This window comes from Sparus aurata, chromosome 19, assembly GCF_900880675.1.
Source record: "Sparus aurata chromosome 19, fSpaAur1.1, whole genome shotgun sequence".
In the NCBI taxonomy this organism is placed as follows: domain Eukaryota; kingdom Metazoa; phylum Chordata; class Actinopteri; order Spariformes; family Sparidae; genus Sparus; species Sparus aurata.
Window position 1 is genome coordinate 10,277,617 of NC_044205.1, and position 19,324 is coordinate 10,296,940.

The 19,324-nt window shown below is 43.6% G+C and overlaps 1 protein-coding gene across 2 annotated transcripts in view; it reads left to right on the forward strand.

Annotated features, from left to right (window-relative positions):
- Window positions 1-19,324, forward strand: part of adarb2 (adenosine deaminase RNA specific B2 (inactive)) — a 181,830-nt gene that overhangs the window by 136,430 nt on the left and 26,076 nt on the right. For both annotated transcript variants that reach the window (XM_030399117.1, XM_030399118.1), the window contains exon 4: window positions 11,114-11,228. In XM_030399117.1, the coding sequence (XP_030254977.1) occupies window positions 11,114-11,228 (115 nt within the window). The remainder of the gene's footprint in view (window positions 1-11,113; window positions 11,229-19,324) is intronic.

Sequence of the window (19,324 nt, forward strand, 5' to 3'; positions counted from 1 at the left end):
GGCAATTTCTTGGGAGGTCTGTGAGCAGCCCTGTGGTGCATCCTCACGCAGATTTACAACAATTATTACTGCGTCTAGCAACTTTTACATACATAGCCCAGGAGGAAAATGCAGCATAATTGCATTTCTAATTTCTCGGTAATGTTAATTACAGTAATTATTGCATAAAAAGGTCCAATGTGTAGGATTTTAGGGGGGATCTCTCTGCATATGATATTGGTAATTATGTTTTCATTAGTGTATAATCACCCTGAAAATAGTAATTGTGCTTCTTTATGAGCTCAAATGAGCCTTTTATATCTACAAAGGGAGCAGGTCCCATGAGTATATTAATGGAAATCTGGATACAGTTTTAGAGGAGGGGCCCAGTTTATTTAAAGTTTGTCAGTTGCATGAATCCAAAAGTGTTTGACTTCCCATGTATCATCTGCATAGCTCCCATATTGTGGGGCACATAGAGCAGGTGCACCAGAGACTTCTGCCGGCTTACTTCCTGTTTCCTCTGATAACTTGAAGGAGGATACAATGATTTAATCCTTTGGCTCTCCTAGATTTCTGGAATCTTTATTGGACCAAATGGATCCATCCATCATTTTGCGAGGGGTCGCGATGCCAAAAAAAATTGTATCCAGCGTTTTTTCAGCTGCTTGTAGGCTTGTTGGCTTAAGTATTTTGGGCCCGTGTGCATCATGTGATGTGGTCACACTGTTTGGCCACTATATCAAATTGGCTTCAAAGTCCTGAGTCCCCTTTCAAAGTTCACCATGTTGTAGTACCCAAAAAAGGACAAAAACACTGACTCCAGAGAGGCCCTTTACTTTTTAAGCGGCCCCGCCATGTTTCTATTAAAGGCTTGAAAGGGCGAGGTGAGTCGAGGGGTGTTCAGTTGGTTGCAATCTGCAACCTCACAGAAACATGTTACTAAATCCCACACACCGGTCCTTTAATACAATCAAATATAGGAATTATGGGTTTAAATGGGATATGAAACTTAGGGTCAATTATAAAACATACTTCTCTTACATTCATACTGGATATAAAATCATCACCATCATTATTCATTATTTTTCTGTTAGTTCACACAAATTCTGTTATTCAGTTACTAGAAGTTCAACTATGCCCACCAACTTGAGCTGTATTTATCCTTCTGTGCTTAGTTGGATAGTTAATAGTTAATAATAATAATAACTATCTACAAAATCGAAAAATAAATTGAACACCAAAGAGCAGAAGAAAGAAAAATGCTAGAAGGCTAGACTGCTGTTTTCCTCATCAGCCAGGCTTTCTTTAAAGGCCTTGAAAATGTACGTATTTATCAGTTTCTCGCTTTGAGTGATGGAAAGCCTGACCCGAACGCTCAGCAAATGCATGTTCTCTTAACAAAGAAATTGTGTATTTCCTTATGGAGACAAAACCCAGGCCCTTTAACGTATATGAGCTTATGGGTTGAACGTTGAACACAGCACTTTATTCTTAACAAAAGATTTGTAGCTCTGACTGGTTCCCATGTCTGAGACCCACAAATTCGCATTTGTGTCTGGTTGCTGTTGCCTTTTTGAGGCAGGGAACTTGGCTGAACCACAGAAAAACCATGCGGAGGGGGGGATGGTGAAGGTTATGTGGGAAACTGGCTGGCACACTTACCAGGTAACAACCACAACAAACATGGCGCCACACATGGGCCAGGACCTGATAGCGCGTGTGTTGTCATAACTGGCCTGCTTGTTTGATCAGATGAAGAGAATTTAGAGTGATAATGAGTTTTAGAGTCAGTCGTGCTTAACATCTGCGTGTTGGTGGTTATGTTTCAGTGGCTTCGGTTCGTTTTGGCTTGAATGTTTGGGTTTCATTTCCCAAATTAATGTTTGGATGTAGGCTTAAGGGCATCAGTGGCTTTCGAGCAGATGTAACCAATCAGGGGACGTATGAGGTTAGTCGTGACTGAAGTTCAGGTTAAATTGTGAAATTGTCTATTATGCATCTCCTCTGACTGCGGAACATATTGATAACAAGACTGTAGAGAAGATCTGTCATGTTTTTTACAGAATTGTATGTTAGCTGACAGTTCATACTTAACCAAGTGTAAACCCACCTTGACCTCCTTAATTGGTTCATAGGCTACTGTTTTGAGGCACCAACAGAATAGTGACTATATTTGGACGAGAGGGTGAAGCTGGGGTGGACATCCTTGTAAGAACTTACTGAGAACCTGTAAACACACAGTGGTAGTCATCGTTTCTTTGTTAGTCACAAGTAAGCGACGCCCGAAAGTTACCTAATGTGCCAGGTGGTTTATCACAGAGAACCATGTGGGATGTCGCCAAAAACTGTGAAAACGCAGGCACTTTCAAAAAACATCCTAGGTGATGCATCCTAGGAGGACCATGAATGTCTCTACAAAATGTCATAGCAATCAATCCGTAAGTTCTTAAGCTTTTTCAGCCTGGACAAAGGTATTGGACCAAATTACTTTACTATCCATCAAACAAAATACAACTAAATCTTGTTGTATATTCCGGGCTGTCTGTGGTCTTTGTTGTGTATTTTGCTTTATGGTTAGAAAGGTTCATTACAGAAGAACTGGGCCATAGGGATTGATGGTAACCCCAAGTGAAGACCAGGAACTAAATAATGATCTTATTCTATGTTTAGCATCACCACTAGGAAGTAGCGTCCTTGGTTTGTTGGTGAGGCTATCATTCTTGTGGTAGCTTATCCCTGACTCTGATCCTTACCACATGCACCAGGCTCGTCTTGCTTTCTACCTTTTCAGGCCTAATGAGGAATCTCTGCTTGAGCTTTGCTTTGCTGTCGGAGACCTGTGGTGCCGCATCCCATCTCCCCCTCCTCACGCGCACCGGGGATAGAAGGCTGGGCGAGCTGTGGCAAAGACAGATCAATTGCACAATCTCTGTCACTTGTTCTGTCTCTTGTGCCCCTTCATCTGCCTTTGTTCTCGCTCGCTAACATCAAGCCCGTGGTTTGAAAGGGAAAAAACCTCTTCTTGTGATGATGGCGGCAGCATGGTGCAGGCCGGCTGTCTGATCTGACTGACAAGGCCCCGCTGTTCGGGCGAAAAAGTTTGACACACAAACACGCACACTGAGAGAAATCTGTTCCACGGGCTGCAGGGCCATCTGGCCATCGCACAAGAAAAAGGTTGGATGTGGTTAGAGGCGAGGTGCTGGAGTGTTTCACAGCGCTCTCCAAATTTGTACACAGTTCAGCATCTCTGGGTTGCACTCTGTTATCACATGACACGACAGCATCTTTTACTGTCAATAAAGGACAAGAGAACAGAAGAACCGCTGAGTATGATCACTGACGTGTCTTATTTAGTTTTATTGTTTCCTCTTGTAATACAGATCTGGAGGACAGAGAGGAGCAAAAGATTTAGGAGCGAGAGTGATGCCATGTGTCACATGGAGAACAAACAAGAGGGAAATCTGTCTCGCCGCGAGGAGTCTGGCTTTTTGAGAATCTAAAAAAGCCCCCAGAGGCAAAGTTTCCACCAAATGAATAGATATCCATTTTCAAAAGACTCATGCTTGGCGGCAGGCGAGGGGACCGGGGAGACGGAAGGGTGGGCTGCCGGTGGTGTACGGGGGAAGATATCTAGGCAGAGGGCAGACACTATTAAAACTCGGGAGAATGAATTGTTAAATACCTCTATAAAGAAATATAAGACATGGCCCCGTTTTTATGCTGCCTGGGCTGCTCTGCAGGCGGGTGATAAGGTGGTGAGGGTGGTGGGTTAACGCGCACGTGTGTGCGTGTGTGTGCGCGCGTCTGTGTGCGTGTGTGTGCATGTGTGTGTGTTTTCCCGAGGGTGGGGTAAAATCAAGCCCGCATCAAGCCCCTTTCTACCCTCAACACAGTGACACACATGGACACTAGCAATCAACATGGCTGCCTCAGTTTTTACACTCAGGTACTATCCTGTGGCATATGGACCGCGTTATGGAAGTCCTCGAACAGTAATCATTAAATCTTCAGTCGTCATCTCCCTATGGGGCCTTCGTGCTAAACAATACATTATACAATCGAACATTTTTCCTTCCTCACAACACACACACACACACACACACACACACACACACTCATATCCTCACTGCTACCAGCATGCACACACTTCTAGGTCAGACGGCAGCGGAGAAAATTTTCCCCGTTGACATTTTGTGTTTCTGGCCCAATATTGACTTCAGAGGGAAGGCAGCAGGAGGATTGTTGGTGACATTCCACATTACCTTGGAGATATATGCCAAACTGTCTACGTGCAAGAAATGGCTGGGGAGGGGAGAGAGGGGAAAAGAGATGCAGAAAAGGCTGAAATGGATGGATGGACGGATAAAAAAAGGGAAGTTGAGCAGAGTAGGCGAGCGATGCATTAAAGATCCTTATCGTTCCTCAAAATTTTGTCCTGTGGGTTCTGAAACATATTTTGATGGCCAGAAACTTACAGCACAGCACAACTTAAAGCTTCTGTATTCACAACATCACATGACTAGAAGAAGGAAAAGTCATGTTGTTGTAAAAGTAACATATCTGCATTGAATTATTCCCTCCAGTTCTACGGGCCTTCATGGCGTCTTTTAGCTCTTTGTTTTGGTTTAGAGCCCCCGCTTCACTGTTTTGTTTCAGGCTCACCCAAGGGGAAAAATCTGACACATGAATAAAGCAGTTCCTAGGGGGTACACCGAGAGCAGCGCCATAACTCTATAACTGCTAACAAACAGTGGATCAAACCCATTGTGAGGCAAAGGGTGGGAGTGGCAAACTTTTAAATCCAAAATTATTTTTGACATTAAATAGTTGGCTGGCTTAGACCAACAGTCTACATGCAGTGAGTCAGGCTCTGTTCACGGGGGTTTTAAGGGGCCCACAAATCGTATTTTTCCCATTTTCAACTCAAGTGGATTCTTCTTTGCCTTGAACACATTTTCATCTCTTTTCTTCACTGATTCTGTATCCACCTCATTCCTCACCCTCATCATACCATGGGCACGACTTTCTGTGCTTCCCATCACTTAACAGGAGCAGGCGTGTTCCATGGTGACAGGATGTAAATCCTCATTCTTAGGCCTTGTCCACAGGCATTTCTTAGAAACGAAGCTCTTTCTGTGCGTTTGAGCCTTCCACGTGCACACAGTAGGTCACTGGAAACTGACCATTTTCAGAAACTGAGATTTTTGGAAATGATGACACTTATCAGTGTTCATCATTGGCAAATGTGAACTTGGATTATGTGTTATGATATTGCACTATTTGAGTTCGTACGTTGACAGAATGGATGTTTTATTGTTTTTTATTTATGTGCAGTCAAAATGACATACAACATTTAAATGTTAGCAATAACTTCTAGCTAGCAACTTTCTATACACTGATGATGATGATCAAATCTATGAAATACGAACAATATTTAAAGTTTTATCGTCTTCATGGGCTCTCACTCCAACCACTCCCTCACACATACCGATCAGTACATCAGTTGTACAAATAATCCGGGATCAGATAACTGATCACAGCTCGGTGTGTATCCTCTGTATTAGCATATGTTCCCTAACTTATCCCACCTGTTTATTTACACTATAAGAAAAGTCCAAAAGGGGTCAAAAGTCAGCGGATCAGTTTTAATGTTCCGTACCAGCTCTTCTTTATTAAGGCTGATTAGGGTATAAATCTTGCAGCTGTAGCAGTTACCAAATAACTGCTGCTGCTTGTTTCCTCCACCTGAGGAGGCCCAGAGGAATATCTGAGTAAATTGGTCAGAACTAATGCAGGAAAGACACCAGGTGGGGTGAGCAACACAACAGCCACCGCAGCACTTTCTGCTCCTGAGCGCTTTCTACCTGAGATGTATTCCGAGTGGAGCTCACATCAGTTACCCGACACAGATTCTGAAAGCCAAATTCCCAAATGTTGGCTATACGGAGCGGCGTTAACCTTGATGCTCATCCAAGAGGAAGCCAGCCAGCCAGCCACATGCCGGCCCTCTCCTCGCTGTGTGGCAGGTCGCACTGATGTTCTGTCTGACTGAGGAGCGAGATCCTTGGCCCCGTTTTTCTGCCACATTAGGCCCACACTGAAGGTGGCACTCAACTCAACCCGCTGAGGAAAGGGAGTGTGTATGTGCGCGTATGTTCAGAAGAATGATAGGGGGGATTGTGAGAAACGCGGGTACAGGCAGATGTTTGTATTTAGATATTAGCTCATGTAAACAGAGAGAAGTGCAAGATGTTTATTTGTCACAAAGGGAGCCACTGCTGTCAAATCACAGCCTATTTTCCTTTTTTTCCTGTCAGGTGATGTAGATTATGTTGTTTCCCCCACTCTGGCTCACAGGATGAGGAAATTATAGGCTCTGACTCACTGTTGGCTTCTTAGCGCTGGCACATCACTGCCCTCTATCACACGCCAGCAGGAGAGAGGGGAAGGAAACCTGACAATGAAGGAGGAGGAGGAGGAGGAGGAGGAGGCAGGTTGGTTAAAGGGAGAAGAGGAGGAATGAAAGGCGAAGCCCAGAATCTGAAGAGTTAGACTAATAAAGATGGGAAGAGCGGACGAGGAAGTGTGAAGGGGAAGAGAGGGGAGAGAACAAAAGGAGAGGGGGAGGAGGAAGCACGAGGGAGGGACAAAAAGCTGGGCCGTGTGCCAGGGTCTATTCCACCTTTGCTCCCCGGGCCTTTCTGAGCTGCCACCTTCCCTCACCTCTGTAATGTCATCAATGAAAAGGCCTTTAGGAGGGATGGAGGACTTGACTCGGGGTTCAGACTGTGACCGACACCAGCTGACGCTGCCAAGCCAAGCAGGATTCTGTTAGAATTAATTGGATGTCACTTTCAGGTACAAGGAACAAGGCGTGTTTTTCTTTTTTTCTCCTTTCCACATTTTTGTAACTCGTGCTCCGAGCGAATCAAAAGATCCTGCAACGTTGTGGCTGATGAAATCCAGTGAATAATCTCAAAACAAAGCTTTTCTCAACAAGGTTTTTCTTACATTCTTGAAAAGTTGACTTTATAGAGGTAGAGGGCTTTCACTTCATAGGCAGATGTTTTTAATCAATATAGCCCTTTTTACCCAGAGATCACGCAACACTGCAGCAACGAAAGCCCGTTCTTTACGCCACCTTTGTTTATTTGCGCTGAATAGAGCGGTGGCGGCATAATGACAGCCCAGTGTGTGATGTTTTTAGGTAGCATCCAGAGCGAAAGACGCGTGACTCAACATCATCGGCGTATAGTGTAACATTTTAAATACACGTTGGGCAGCGCTCTCTAAACAATGGCATAACATGGCTTTAAAAATCTGTAATTATTTACTGTCTCTACTGTTATATGGTTGTTGATCTTGTCCTATGCTCAGAGAGTAAGGAGATCCTGGATCTCATTTCCTCCCCAAGTTTTTGCAGACATTTTTCCTATTCTTTGGGTTAGCTGCTAACTGCTGACAGCTGCATCTTGATTCTCCCAGTTTTTGAATATTCCATTCAAAATTATATGAAACAAAGAAAGGGAAACCATCACGTTTGGCCTTGACAAACAAAATAAACAATCAGTCTATTAAAATGTTTGTATTTTCAAATGTATGTAGCAAGAAAGACGTAATTTAAAAAAAAGGTTCCCTCAGTGGATGACGCGTATAAAGGGTTGTAAGAATACTGCCTTTGCAGAAATGGACACAAATCCTACATGACAGTATCAGGCAATTTATCAAGATATGGCAACCAGTTCTAGATCCAAAGGGGGCCCTCTGGGTTTGTACATCCTTCTACCTAACTAACAATCCTGGAACTGACTACAGCCCAACTTGACTGTATGTAAAACTTGGTTTAGCAGGGTCATACCCAGAGGGTGATTTGCAGCGGGTTAGGAGTCCGTCCCTCAACGGTCAAGTCACTAATAGGAAGACTGGGGGTCCAGGTCCAGATCAGGCTCACGTCTAGCTTTGTTTCCAATCTGCAAATGTGCCCACTTTTGATATTGAGCTAAAAAGTCCTGCACGGTCTAAAAAGCATTTCTCACATAGACCACCATTATAAAATAGACTTCTGTAAAACTGTTGTCAGGACATCAAGAACTGTGAACTAAACTCCAATAAGCTTAGAAGAGCGATCTGTGATGCCATCGCAACTATGGGCCGAGCAGGAACACGCCGGTGGGGCCAGGGGGGGAAACTCTACTGCGCATTTTCAATGTGCTGCATACCCAGGAAGTAAACACAGAAGCCGGAAAACCTTTGGGGCATATGCGCAAGAACACCAATTCTCATTGTTCCATCTGCTATCTAGTTCTACTATATGAATCTATTGTCCGGAGCCAGATGCTGTCCAGTCTGAACCCAGACCTTTAACTGACAAACTAGAAATATATCTTTGTTTATGTGTTTCACATGCTCCCAGATTTAAAAGGAATCATGAAATGAAAACATTGAAGGACTGGACTAGAGAAAGCATTTTTCAAAATAACGTAAGCTTAGTTAGTTAGCTAGCTAGCTTGAATGGCATTAGCATAAGGGAATCTATAAGAGGGAACTTAAAATCAGTTTTGCTTTGAGTCTGATAGACTGAAGCTAAATAGATATGAAGATATTCACTTTTTACAAAGGGGGAATGTTTCTGCTGCATAAATTGACCTTTGAGTTTTCTACAGATCCGCTGAAGACCTGTCCACTTGAATTTTCTGTTCATTGCCCTGCAACATGAGCCGCACTGAGTTAGCGCTCGACAAACATGTTCTCAAACAGGATTGGTTATTCGAGCATAAAGTAAACAACACGGAAAAAAGTTCAGAAAAATACCTTTCTTCATCTTGTCTTGCGTGCCGCTTGTCCAAGAGAGCTACATCCGTCTCTGCAGTGACCCGTCATGTTACTTTCATGGAGCTCGACGAGGGGTCATTGCACCTCCTGAAACAAAGCGCTAAAAAGTTATTCTCTTTTTTACTTTCCGCAACACCTCGCCGCTCCCTTTCTGTTTCAGGCTGACACCAGTGTCAGAGCAGCAATATGTGCATGCGCTTACACACACACACACACATACACACACTACCCACCACATCACAAGCTGTGAGCACCTCGACCGCCAGTTCCAACTGTGAGAATATTTCACAGCCCCGACGAGGGCTATAATGTGCAATATGCTCGCTAATTCAGTCGCTCGCTTCCCCTTGCTCTCTTTTTTTTTCACCCTTAATCTCCTCCTTTTTTCACTCCACACGTCCGTCAGTGTGGCATCTGTTGATCTCCTTTTAGCTACTGGGGGCTCAATCTGTCCAAAAGGCCCGCTCTGATGCCACTCTGTTGCCATCTCCCGGTGATCCATTTATGCTCTACAGTTGCCGTGAAGGCCGCTCAGAGACTAAGCCCTTAATTACCGCTAGAGTAATGAGCATTAGAGGTTTGGAGAGGCGTGGACATGATCCACGCGTCTTCGCGACCTCTCTTGAACGGTGTGGATTCAGTGGATTTCTGTTGAGGAGCACTGGCAAGTGAGATAAGACAGAGTTCTGTTCATACTTTGTGTTTCATCTTTCGATAAATTCGTAACAGTCTGCGTTTCATAACGTGGAAGATTTGGACAAATTGGTGGTAAGTCCTCTGGGTTGCTTCATGGCACAAAGAGAGCTTGTTTACAGCACAAAACTGGAGCACTGTTCTTCCAGTACAAAGGGGACTAAAGATTTCAGAGAGTCTTCAACAATCTGACAGATGGTGTATGTATAAATATATGAAACACACCAGGCCACCCATTGCATTGAAGCGCCGCCTTTAGTTCAACTCCTGCATGTCTGTGGGGTCACGTAGCCGACACTTGATCCGACAGACATCCAGCAAGTGACCAATTTGAACATGTGTTTATCTTTTGATATCTACTGAAAGGAGTCTGTTTGGTTGAAATCTGTCCTTAACTTCATTTTCACCTTGATTCTCCGAGCCACCCCTGAAACAGTCTGATGCACCTCCTCCCACTCTAAAAACGCCTTTCATTACACCAATGAGTAACCATTCTCCTAACAATGGCTGTACTGATGTCGATGCCAGGAATGCTACGATTAGAAAATACATTTCACTTTCACGATGTGATTTACGCCACACAGTCAGATAATGCCAGGGGAAACTTGGCAGCGACAGGCAACCCGTCGGCACGTGGTAGAATAGGAAAACAGTTTCTTCCCAGCACCGTCTCATCGTAATCACAGTGTAACCGTTATTGTTTCCGTATATTCTGTACTCACGGTACGCCATTGATTCCGCGGGGGTTCAATCCACTGTTGCTTCTCTTGTGGCGTCTACTTTTTTCTCTTTCTATCTTTTCTTGGTAATGAATTACTCTGAAAGGCAATGTTTCACTGCCCTCCCAGGCTGGAATGTTTCAAGGCTTTCGCAACTCTGCTCCAAATACATTTTGTTTACTGCATTTCCCATAATGCAATTCAATAGCATCTTTCCTCAGACCCTCTATGCCTATGCTAATACCGCCTCTCTCAAACGTCATACTGGAAAAGAAATACACGATATCCATAAAATATATGGATTATGCTCCTTTGGTCAGCTTAACCTTTAAGTGATGACAGTGTCAACACTAAATCCACTGCATGTGTCCCCATAGAGACTTTAGTGTGCACTATGTTGAGTGATGGCGGGATACTGGCAGTTTTGTACTCGGTGAGTATCAGGGGTGTGCTCGTCCTGTACATATGGAAGTAAGAAGTGTTTCCCAGAAGGCAGACTGTGTGCAGAATGCACTCACACAGAAGAGGAGGGGATGAATTTCTCACCACAAATAGTTCCAAGAGCAGTCTTGGCTATATGAAAAGCTCTGAAAAGTTATTAATATACAGTGTGCAATAACACAAACAGGCTGTCATGACTGCAACCTTACTTTTGTATGTGATGGTCAGCCGTCGCTACTCGGCATGTTGTACGGTAGATTTGGAAACACCACTGTGATGATGAATATTGATTGCTGATTTCTGTATGTGCTCTAAACAGGTAAGTTGGCCTCACTGTCTTACCTGAACAGATCAGGGGAAGTGGGAAAGTTACACAGCGAAATGAGGTCAGTCTCTAGAGATTGTGTCTAGTAGAAAATTAAGGGAGCGATTGTGTTTTTCAGGACTTTGCCGATTCAATATTCCACTTGGTGAGGGAGAAGTACCGGTCGCTGGTGGGCGGCTGCAGTCCTGCGCACGCTCGACACAAATCCCTGGCAGGCATCGTAATGACCCGAGGTATGGCAAATTTCATTGACTTTTATATATCACTTTGAATTATTGAAGTGGTGCAATATAGAGAGAGTGAGGGAGGGAGCTAAAGAGAGAGAGGGGAGAAGCAATGGGAAGGGGAAGGAGTTCTCGATTGAGAGAGAGAAATGATCAACTGACGGTGAGAGGAGAGAGAGAAAGAGAGAGTCTCCCCTCCGTGCTGTACCTTACACTCGTGCAGGAGAGTATACCTTCCTGATGAATTATTGACTATTCAGAGTCTCTGAGGAGAATGAGACATGGTGGTGAGTGTCAGTCATCCCCACTGCATGCTAGACTTGCTGTGCTGAGGCAGCTTTGACAGGAGTTCCAGATGCCACAGTGGAAATCGTAACTAGATAAGCTTAAAAAACTTAATCTGAAGCCCAGCCGAGTGACACGCTGAAGGAACTGCGAGAGGGAGGAAGCCCCACGCTGCTGTTCTCCTGCTGCACCAAACAATGAGTTATTACCACACATTTACCTTTAATGCCTTTATTTGTGCTCCATGCATGGGGTTTTTGTTCCACGTTACATTGGCCCTCCTACACAAATGCAAGGGAATCCAGACAGATCCATACAAAGTCACACAAAACACAATAGGTGCGCTGATACACTCTAAACGAGCTGTCATTTTAGTTTTTGTTTAGTTGAGTTTTTGCCTTTTTTTGTTTGTTTGTTTGTTTGTTTGTTTGTGAAAAACTGTTGACAATTTTAACATTTTACTTTTTACATTAAAATAAGCAAAATCAGACCCCAAAACAGCTGTTGTTCATTTGACATGATGCACACTGGCCCGATAGGAGTTTTCTTCCCATTGGTTAACATTGTGAAAGAAACAGCTGAAATTACTGGTTACTATTTTATTTTATCCATTCAGTCCAGTAACATTTGGAAAGTAAATTAATTGTATCCCCCTTCAAATTAGTGAAGAGCTAAATCCAGATTGCTAGCTTCTGACCCACAGCAATTTTCACTAAAACTAGCGAGAGCAAGTAGTTACAGTAGAGGGAGAACGATATGAAGCAGCCCATCTCTGTTAGCCAAAGCAATTACGGCTGTCCACCACTCTGAAATACATTTCCTGCTTTCCACATGAAATATTGTTTCTCTCTGTCTTTAACGCACAATTAGAAACTGGGACGTTTCAAGAGACGGCCATATCATAGTTACGAGGTGAGCCCTGCCTCCAACGCTGTATCCAGTTCTAGATCCATGAGCGTACCGTGTTTATAGCTGTTTTTGCTAGTCATTGCTATTAGCCGTTTCAGTTTTACTGTTGCCTAGTAGGGTGAGATAGCTGAGGAGTGTGTTTGGTCGGCTAGGCCGAATGCTAAGTAGCTTGTTGTTAGCTAACACATTCTCAGCTGATGAAGTTAGCTGACGATGCTACAGAAACAAGTGAATACTGCTTGCCTTTCAGTGTGTGAGTGCAGGTCGGGCAGCTGTTCAGACTCCTCAATGTCGCGGATCCAACGCAATGAAACGCCAGTTATTGAGAAGGTGCTCACCTGATGAACCTGTAGACCTGTCTACATGCTTACACACAGCTTCAATGAAACAATTTTTATTAATTTTTTTGTAGTAGTTTATCAAGAGACAATGCAGATATAAGGGCTGGTTGAGCTGGTCTGAGCGTCTGCTACTTGCTTGGATGAGTTTACATCAGGTCAGGGCTAGAGAACGGTGTCACCTGTCAGAGATCCACGCTGCAAGGCCTAATGAACAAAACTCATTCGACATATATTCATCCAGCCGCGGCAGATATCAACTTGTGTCACCAGCTCACCCAAAATGAACCATAACCCCCAAGACATAGAACCAATACGACAATTAACAGCAGCTAAACAGCAGTGTTGAACGGAAAGACATACAGAGGACATTATTTTCCGAAGCACAGGGCCTTCACTTTTAAAAAATCCAGTGTGACCACACACCCACAAATACACACAGATCTGCACATGTGGAGTGCAGACACACAAACACAAATCTGTGCTCGCACACACACACACAGAGGGGTGTTATCTCCCCGTGTGGCTGCAGGCTGTGGGAGTGCAGGGGTCAGTGAGGAGGGATCGGTATCTCTGCTGTCTTTGGAGTGCTGCAGCTCATCAGTTTAGACTTCAGTGAGACCGCCGCTCATCCTGACCTAATCCAATCCCTCTCCTCTCCTCTGCCTCCCAGTAATTGCTTCTGTTTGTTTATTAATAGCACGCGTTATCTTCAGAGATCCAGACGTCGGGCTGCCAAGTATTCGCAGCGGCGGCGTTGAGGTGGCCGGCGTCCGTACAGTCAGACACCAAACTTGACAGGAACGCTGGGGAGTCCTGTTCTGCCCCCCCTCCCTCTTTCTCTCTCTGTCTCTCTGTGTGTCTCATGCCTCTGCTTTTGCCTCAAGAATATTAATCAAGGTCCGTCTTTGAACCGTAGACAGACAGCGAACCCCCCCGCCCCCCACCCTCGCTGGAGTCCCGCCGAGACAGTTGAGCTGCAACCTGAGTGAGATTAGCCTCGCCACCAGGCTGAGAGTTGCGAGACGGCCGCCAAAGTAAACCACCAGCGCACATTGTCAAATAGTGCGGAAAATCTCATTTGAATCTATCTGAGATAGCACTGGGTTCCCGGAGATGGTAAACAGTGTTCAGATGTGCTCAGAGACATGAAAAATCAGGAACATCCACATGGAAAATGCTGAAGAAGAACCTCCTTTTCCTCCTTTTTTTTTTTTCTTTTTTTACTTGTTTGTTGGGTGGGATGAGAGGAGCTTCTTCTGAGGCCTTTTATTCAGCGGAGTGAAGAGACTCAGAGTAGGGAGAAGAAAAAAAATACCACAGGGGCTCAAAGAGAGAGATGAGAGCAAAGGGCTTCAAACAAGTTGATTACAAATGACAGTTAAGCTATGGTTCTTAGTCTGCATATCCATTTTCAAATAGGGATTTTACTTTGCTCTTTATCTGGTTTTTCCGGTGCCGCAATTTTTTTTTTTTTTTCAACAATCACAAGCAGCAGCAAAACAGCCTGCTAAGAGGCAAAAAAAATTTAAAAATTGTAAAAAAACGAGCGGTGAGATGTGATCAGGGTGTGTCGCAGCGCGGAGAGATTTGAGAGCTTCAGCGGCGTTTCACAAAGACGCCCTTGTATGATCAGAGCGGTTGCTAATAAAGATTCAGCAAGGTGTTTTCTCCACTCTTGCCAAGTTGTTGTGTTGTTGTTGTTTTTTTTCCGCGAGTGCTGAGCATTTTCAGAGATTTTCTGTCATTCGATCGACGAGCACTGAATGACATTCAGCTTGCCATGAAAGCGCGCATGAAAGATGGGATTTATGGAGCCCGACCCTAAATGGCATATAAATGAGTTTACTAAAAGTTGACCTTGAGAGCTCATTCTGCTTTCAGAAGAAAACGTTCGTATGTCTGCTTTATTAGGCTCAGAGATAATGGGGGGCTTATTAGGAAACATTTTCCCCACATTTAGCAACCCAACCAAGTACCACTGGAACTTTTTTGTGTTGAGATTACTGTGGATGCTGGACGTTGACCTCCTGTTTCCTGGCAAGGGTTGAAAAATATTCAGGTACAACAATGTACAATTATTACAAGTCGAAGTCCTGCATTCAATCACCATCATCAGTATTATTATCATAATGTACATTAATATCAACAGAAAAAGTGCTCATTAAACAGAATCATAGTGTTCTAATATTGTATCATTATTATAGTCAATACACTTACCTGTCAACTGTATTTAATGTTATAGCTGGTTACGGTGGTGATGATCTTTATATTATGTTTCAAGTGTGAGAATCTTGAAAAAAGACATCACGAGGACACTGCTGCTTCAAACAGCTGTCTTAAAACATTTTAACACATTTTTCAAAACTCATTCTAAGAAAGTAGAGTTTTAGGGCTCCAAATGCACCATGCACAGAGAGGCCTTGTCCTGTGGCCCTTCGCTGCGTGTCTCTCCCCCCCCCCCCCATCCCATTTCCTGTCATCTCTCCAAGCTGTCCCCTGAATAAAGCCATGAAAGTCCCAAACAAATACTTTAAAAGAACAAATATATATATATATATATATATATATATATATATATATATATATATATATATATATATATATATATATATATATATATATATATATATATAGGCGTGGCAGTGCATATGTTCCAAGCTCATCTCCAAACACGTCACTCTGGCTCCAAAAACCAAGAGGGTGACGGGCGTCAAACCGAACCCGAGGATCCAAAAGTGTTAGTCCACAAACCAGTAGACGATGTCAGAGCAGGTTTACACTTCAGAGTAACCAGTGATTTTTATAATTTTTTTTCCCTTGTGTGTCCTTGGTTGACATCACTGCATCATGCTTTGTTTTTCCCAGCCCCTTCAGTCAGAGGCCTGGCCTCTTAAATCAAATATAAATGCGGGTGAGGCTGCCTGGTCTAACAGCCTAAACGACTGGCTCACAATCTGCTGCGGCAGTGTGTAATGTAGTGTGAGGTGGTGTGGTGGCGAGAGGCCGTGCAGACAGAAACAAGTGGTGAACCAGCGTTGTGGGGTGGAAGTAATGCAACATTAAGTACAAACACAGAGGTAATACATAGTCTGTGTTTTTTATTTTTTATTTTATTGATATGATGAGTTTTCAACTGCATGTTTTAACAATAGAGAAAAAAAAAAAAACAGGATCAGAAAAAAAACTGTCTTGGCATTTCAGATGCATCCAGCTTAAGAATTCCTGTTTGTTTTAGACTTACAACCTCATTGCAGTTTAACCCTAGTCTTTAGTCCTCAGAGCAGGGACCAATGTGCGGTCGCTACACAGTGAAGTTTTGTGGCACAGCTGGAAGAATTCATTTATGCACAACCAATGAAATTACCCCACTGCCTTATTTTGAAAGCAGTTTCTCTATGCCACATGGCTCGAGCACTTTTCTGATGGCTGGAGCTGTGCAGACCGGATCTGCCACAAAAGCTTCTCTCAAGAGGAAACTAGAAACCCCGCGGCTGAATATAATATAAATATACACAAGGTGAACTGATTGTGCATTTGGCTTGATTGTGACCACGCCTCATACTCACTTTTCCAACCTTCTTAGGTTCAGCTTCTAAGTACTGTTAAATACATACCTGTGTTCGCCTGATAAACAAAAGGTCCAAGTCGAGTTACGAGTGCTTTTCCCGTTAGGTCGTCGATAGTGCTGTGTTGTGAACAGCGTTGTAGTAGTGAGTACTTCCAGGTCTCAGTTTGTGATGTGCATGCTTTTTGACAGTGCTGTTATCCCGGGGTGTGACATCTTTGAATCACCAGTAACAGATGTATTTGTGCGGAAGAGAGCCCCAGGCCTTCGACTCCACTCTACCTTGTTCCTTTTGACCCTCTCTTTTTGTATTTCTGTGATGCAGCTGATTATTCCTGGTTTAAAAACAGCGTACCGCCTGTGGGGCTCTCGATCGCATCTGTGTGTCTCTCCCTTTCTAGCTCTCTCTCTCTCTCATTCATCTCTCCTCCTCCTCCTCCTCCTCCTCTCCTCTCTCATGCAAACTGAAGGCAACCTTGCTGCCAATTTCATGCCAGGCTAGTGAGCAGCGCAGCAGAAATTATCCACTGCAAAATTGATCTAAACAATCGCAAAGTGGAACGGCAAGGAAAAGCAGGAGAATGAAATTGGGAGAGTCTGTTACCTTTTTGAACTCGCTTTATCACCGAGAAAGGAATCGGGGTGCATTGCTTGCAGGGAATTCTAGTAGTTGACCTCATGATGTAGAGATTTTTTATGGCACTGTTTGGTAATAAATATCATAGGTTTTCTGTGCAGTAGTAGAGTAGGTTTTCTAGACCTTAACTTAATGCTCAATATGTGATATTTACAACAAAATGCGCTAAAAGATGCTTTAATACTTTGAACCGTTGGCACGTTTGATCTATCACTTCTCTTGGCTGTATGCACGGGATAATGTGCATAATACAAATGACTTATTTACACCCAAACAAAGACATAATGCTAGTAAAATATGCAATTGACAGAATGTACTGATGACTCACTCCAGGAGCAGTTAGCAGGAACTATTATGATTCACAACAAGAGCACTTAGAACACTTTATTTAAACTCCTCACTTGTTGCTTGGGAACATACTTCAACTTTTAATTTAGAAAAAGCTGCAATCCAAGCCGATACAGAAATGTGTCAGATAGTGCTGAAAACACCAGTGGCAAGAGAACACGTACCGTATATATATAAAATCACCTCCTACACTGGCAGTTTTATGATCTGCGTTGAAGTTTCGGACGTACTGTAGGTGCATAAATAGTTTAGTCTCTGTTCAAGCACCACTTAAGTTTGAAAAAGCAAAAAAAAAAAAAAAGGTGGCGAGGAAAGAGGGAGGATACATAAATTTTAAACCTTTTCTGCCGCAACGCAACGTTCTGGACAATAGAAAATACTCCTACCTGTTTCTGTTCAAGCAGCATGTCCATTTTCAATTGTTCAGCTTGCGTTGAGCGTGAAAGAGAGACTAAAGTAATAGAAGTAAAGATAGGGGGGTGTTTTCCTACTAAAGAGCCAGATATGTTTCTCAGGAGCTGGTGGAGAACAAAAACGGAGCCAAAAGGAGAGTGAATATAGGACTACAGTTCTCCAGGTGGCTAGAGAAGAATCCAGAACTTAAAATCTGATTCTATGTTGGTCTTGTATTTACAGCTTGGTTCCGCTGTCCCTTAATAGCAAAAAACAATTGGTTGATGCAGTTTTAAGTTAAAGCAAGACAATAACTTGTCAGTATAATACTAGATTTTATAGGAAAAATGATTCATATTTTCGGCCGTAAGTTTCGACAGTATAAGTGGAACTTCACCCTACCTTAGACTTTCCTTTCTTCTCTTTGCTCTTTTTTTTCACAACTGCCCACACACACACACACACACACACACACACTCCTCTCTCCTCTAACTTTACCTCCTTTGCCCTCCTTCCCATTCCTCATCAGTGGAGGTGTCAGGACTCTACCGCCGCAGTGCCATCTGGGCCGAGGCTGATAAAAGCTCATGTGCCGGACCGCCGATGCCTGCAGGTCTGCCAGAAGCCAGCGAAGCCTGACTTTCAGAGCCGATGGGGAGAGATTTGTGGCAGCCAAGGAAGGAATGGCATGCTGTTAACGTGCTGATCCAGCCTCTCCCCCTCTGCACCACCCCTGTCTATCTGTTAGTCAGTGGGGGCCTCACATGGCCCTGCACTGGCCTGAATCTTCTCTGACAAAAGTGTCTTTTTCTCAAAGAAAAAAAACAACAGACAGGAAGACTCTGTGATCTATGATCGCTTTATGTCTCACATTGACATTGCTGCTCATGTGAGTTGGGTGGGTTAGAAGCACCTCTCTCAAGTCACCACTGAGTTCTTGGAGAAGCTGACCAACTGCGCTGGTTCTTCTTCCAGGTGAAGACCGGCATAACAAAATGATTTCTCACAGTGCAGTGATACAGTGATGAGTTCCACTTTTTATCTGATATCGCTGTGTTGGTGTTGTTCCTACAACATGAAAACCATCTTCACAACTGACCAAAAAGTTCTAATTATTTAGAACTTATTTAGAGGTTATTATTTTTGGATTTAGTTGACCTATGTGGTGTTTTCATTTTTCTGTCGTAGTTTGGTTAGGTTTAGGCAACACATGTTTAGGTTTGGGAAAGGGTCGTGAATTCGGTTCAAGTAGACCTTCTCGCAATCTTAACCACATTTAGAAGGGCCAACTTCTCTTTCCGTGACTGGTCAGTTGCAGTGATGGTCCTGAAGCAACATTCATTATGATATCGCTAAAACAAAACAGCGATATCAGATGCTGCAGCTTCCACAGCCCATATCCAGTAGCTGACCCTTTTTCCTGGTTTAGATAATGTACTTTCTCAAGGTCAGTCATTGATGGTCCAGCAGCACAATGAGGACATCCTTTTTACCTTAATAACATTCCAGGACCTTGGTCTTTGTTGCCGCTGTCACATAGATGCAAGATGGTAGAAAAAGTCAGGTGATAAGGCTGTGAAGTCTACAGAGGATCATCACTCCTGTGGTGCAATGCTAGACATTTGCC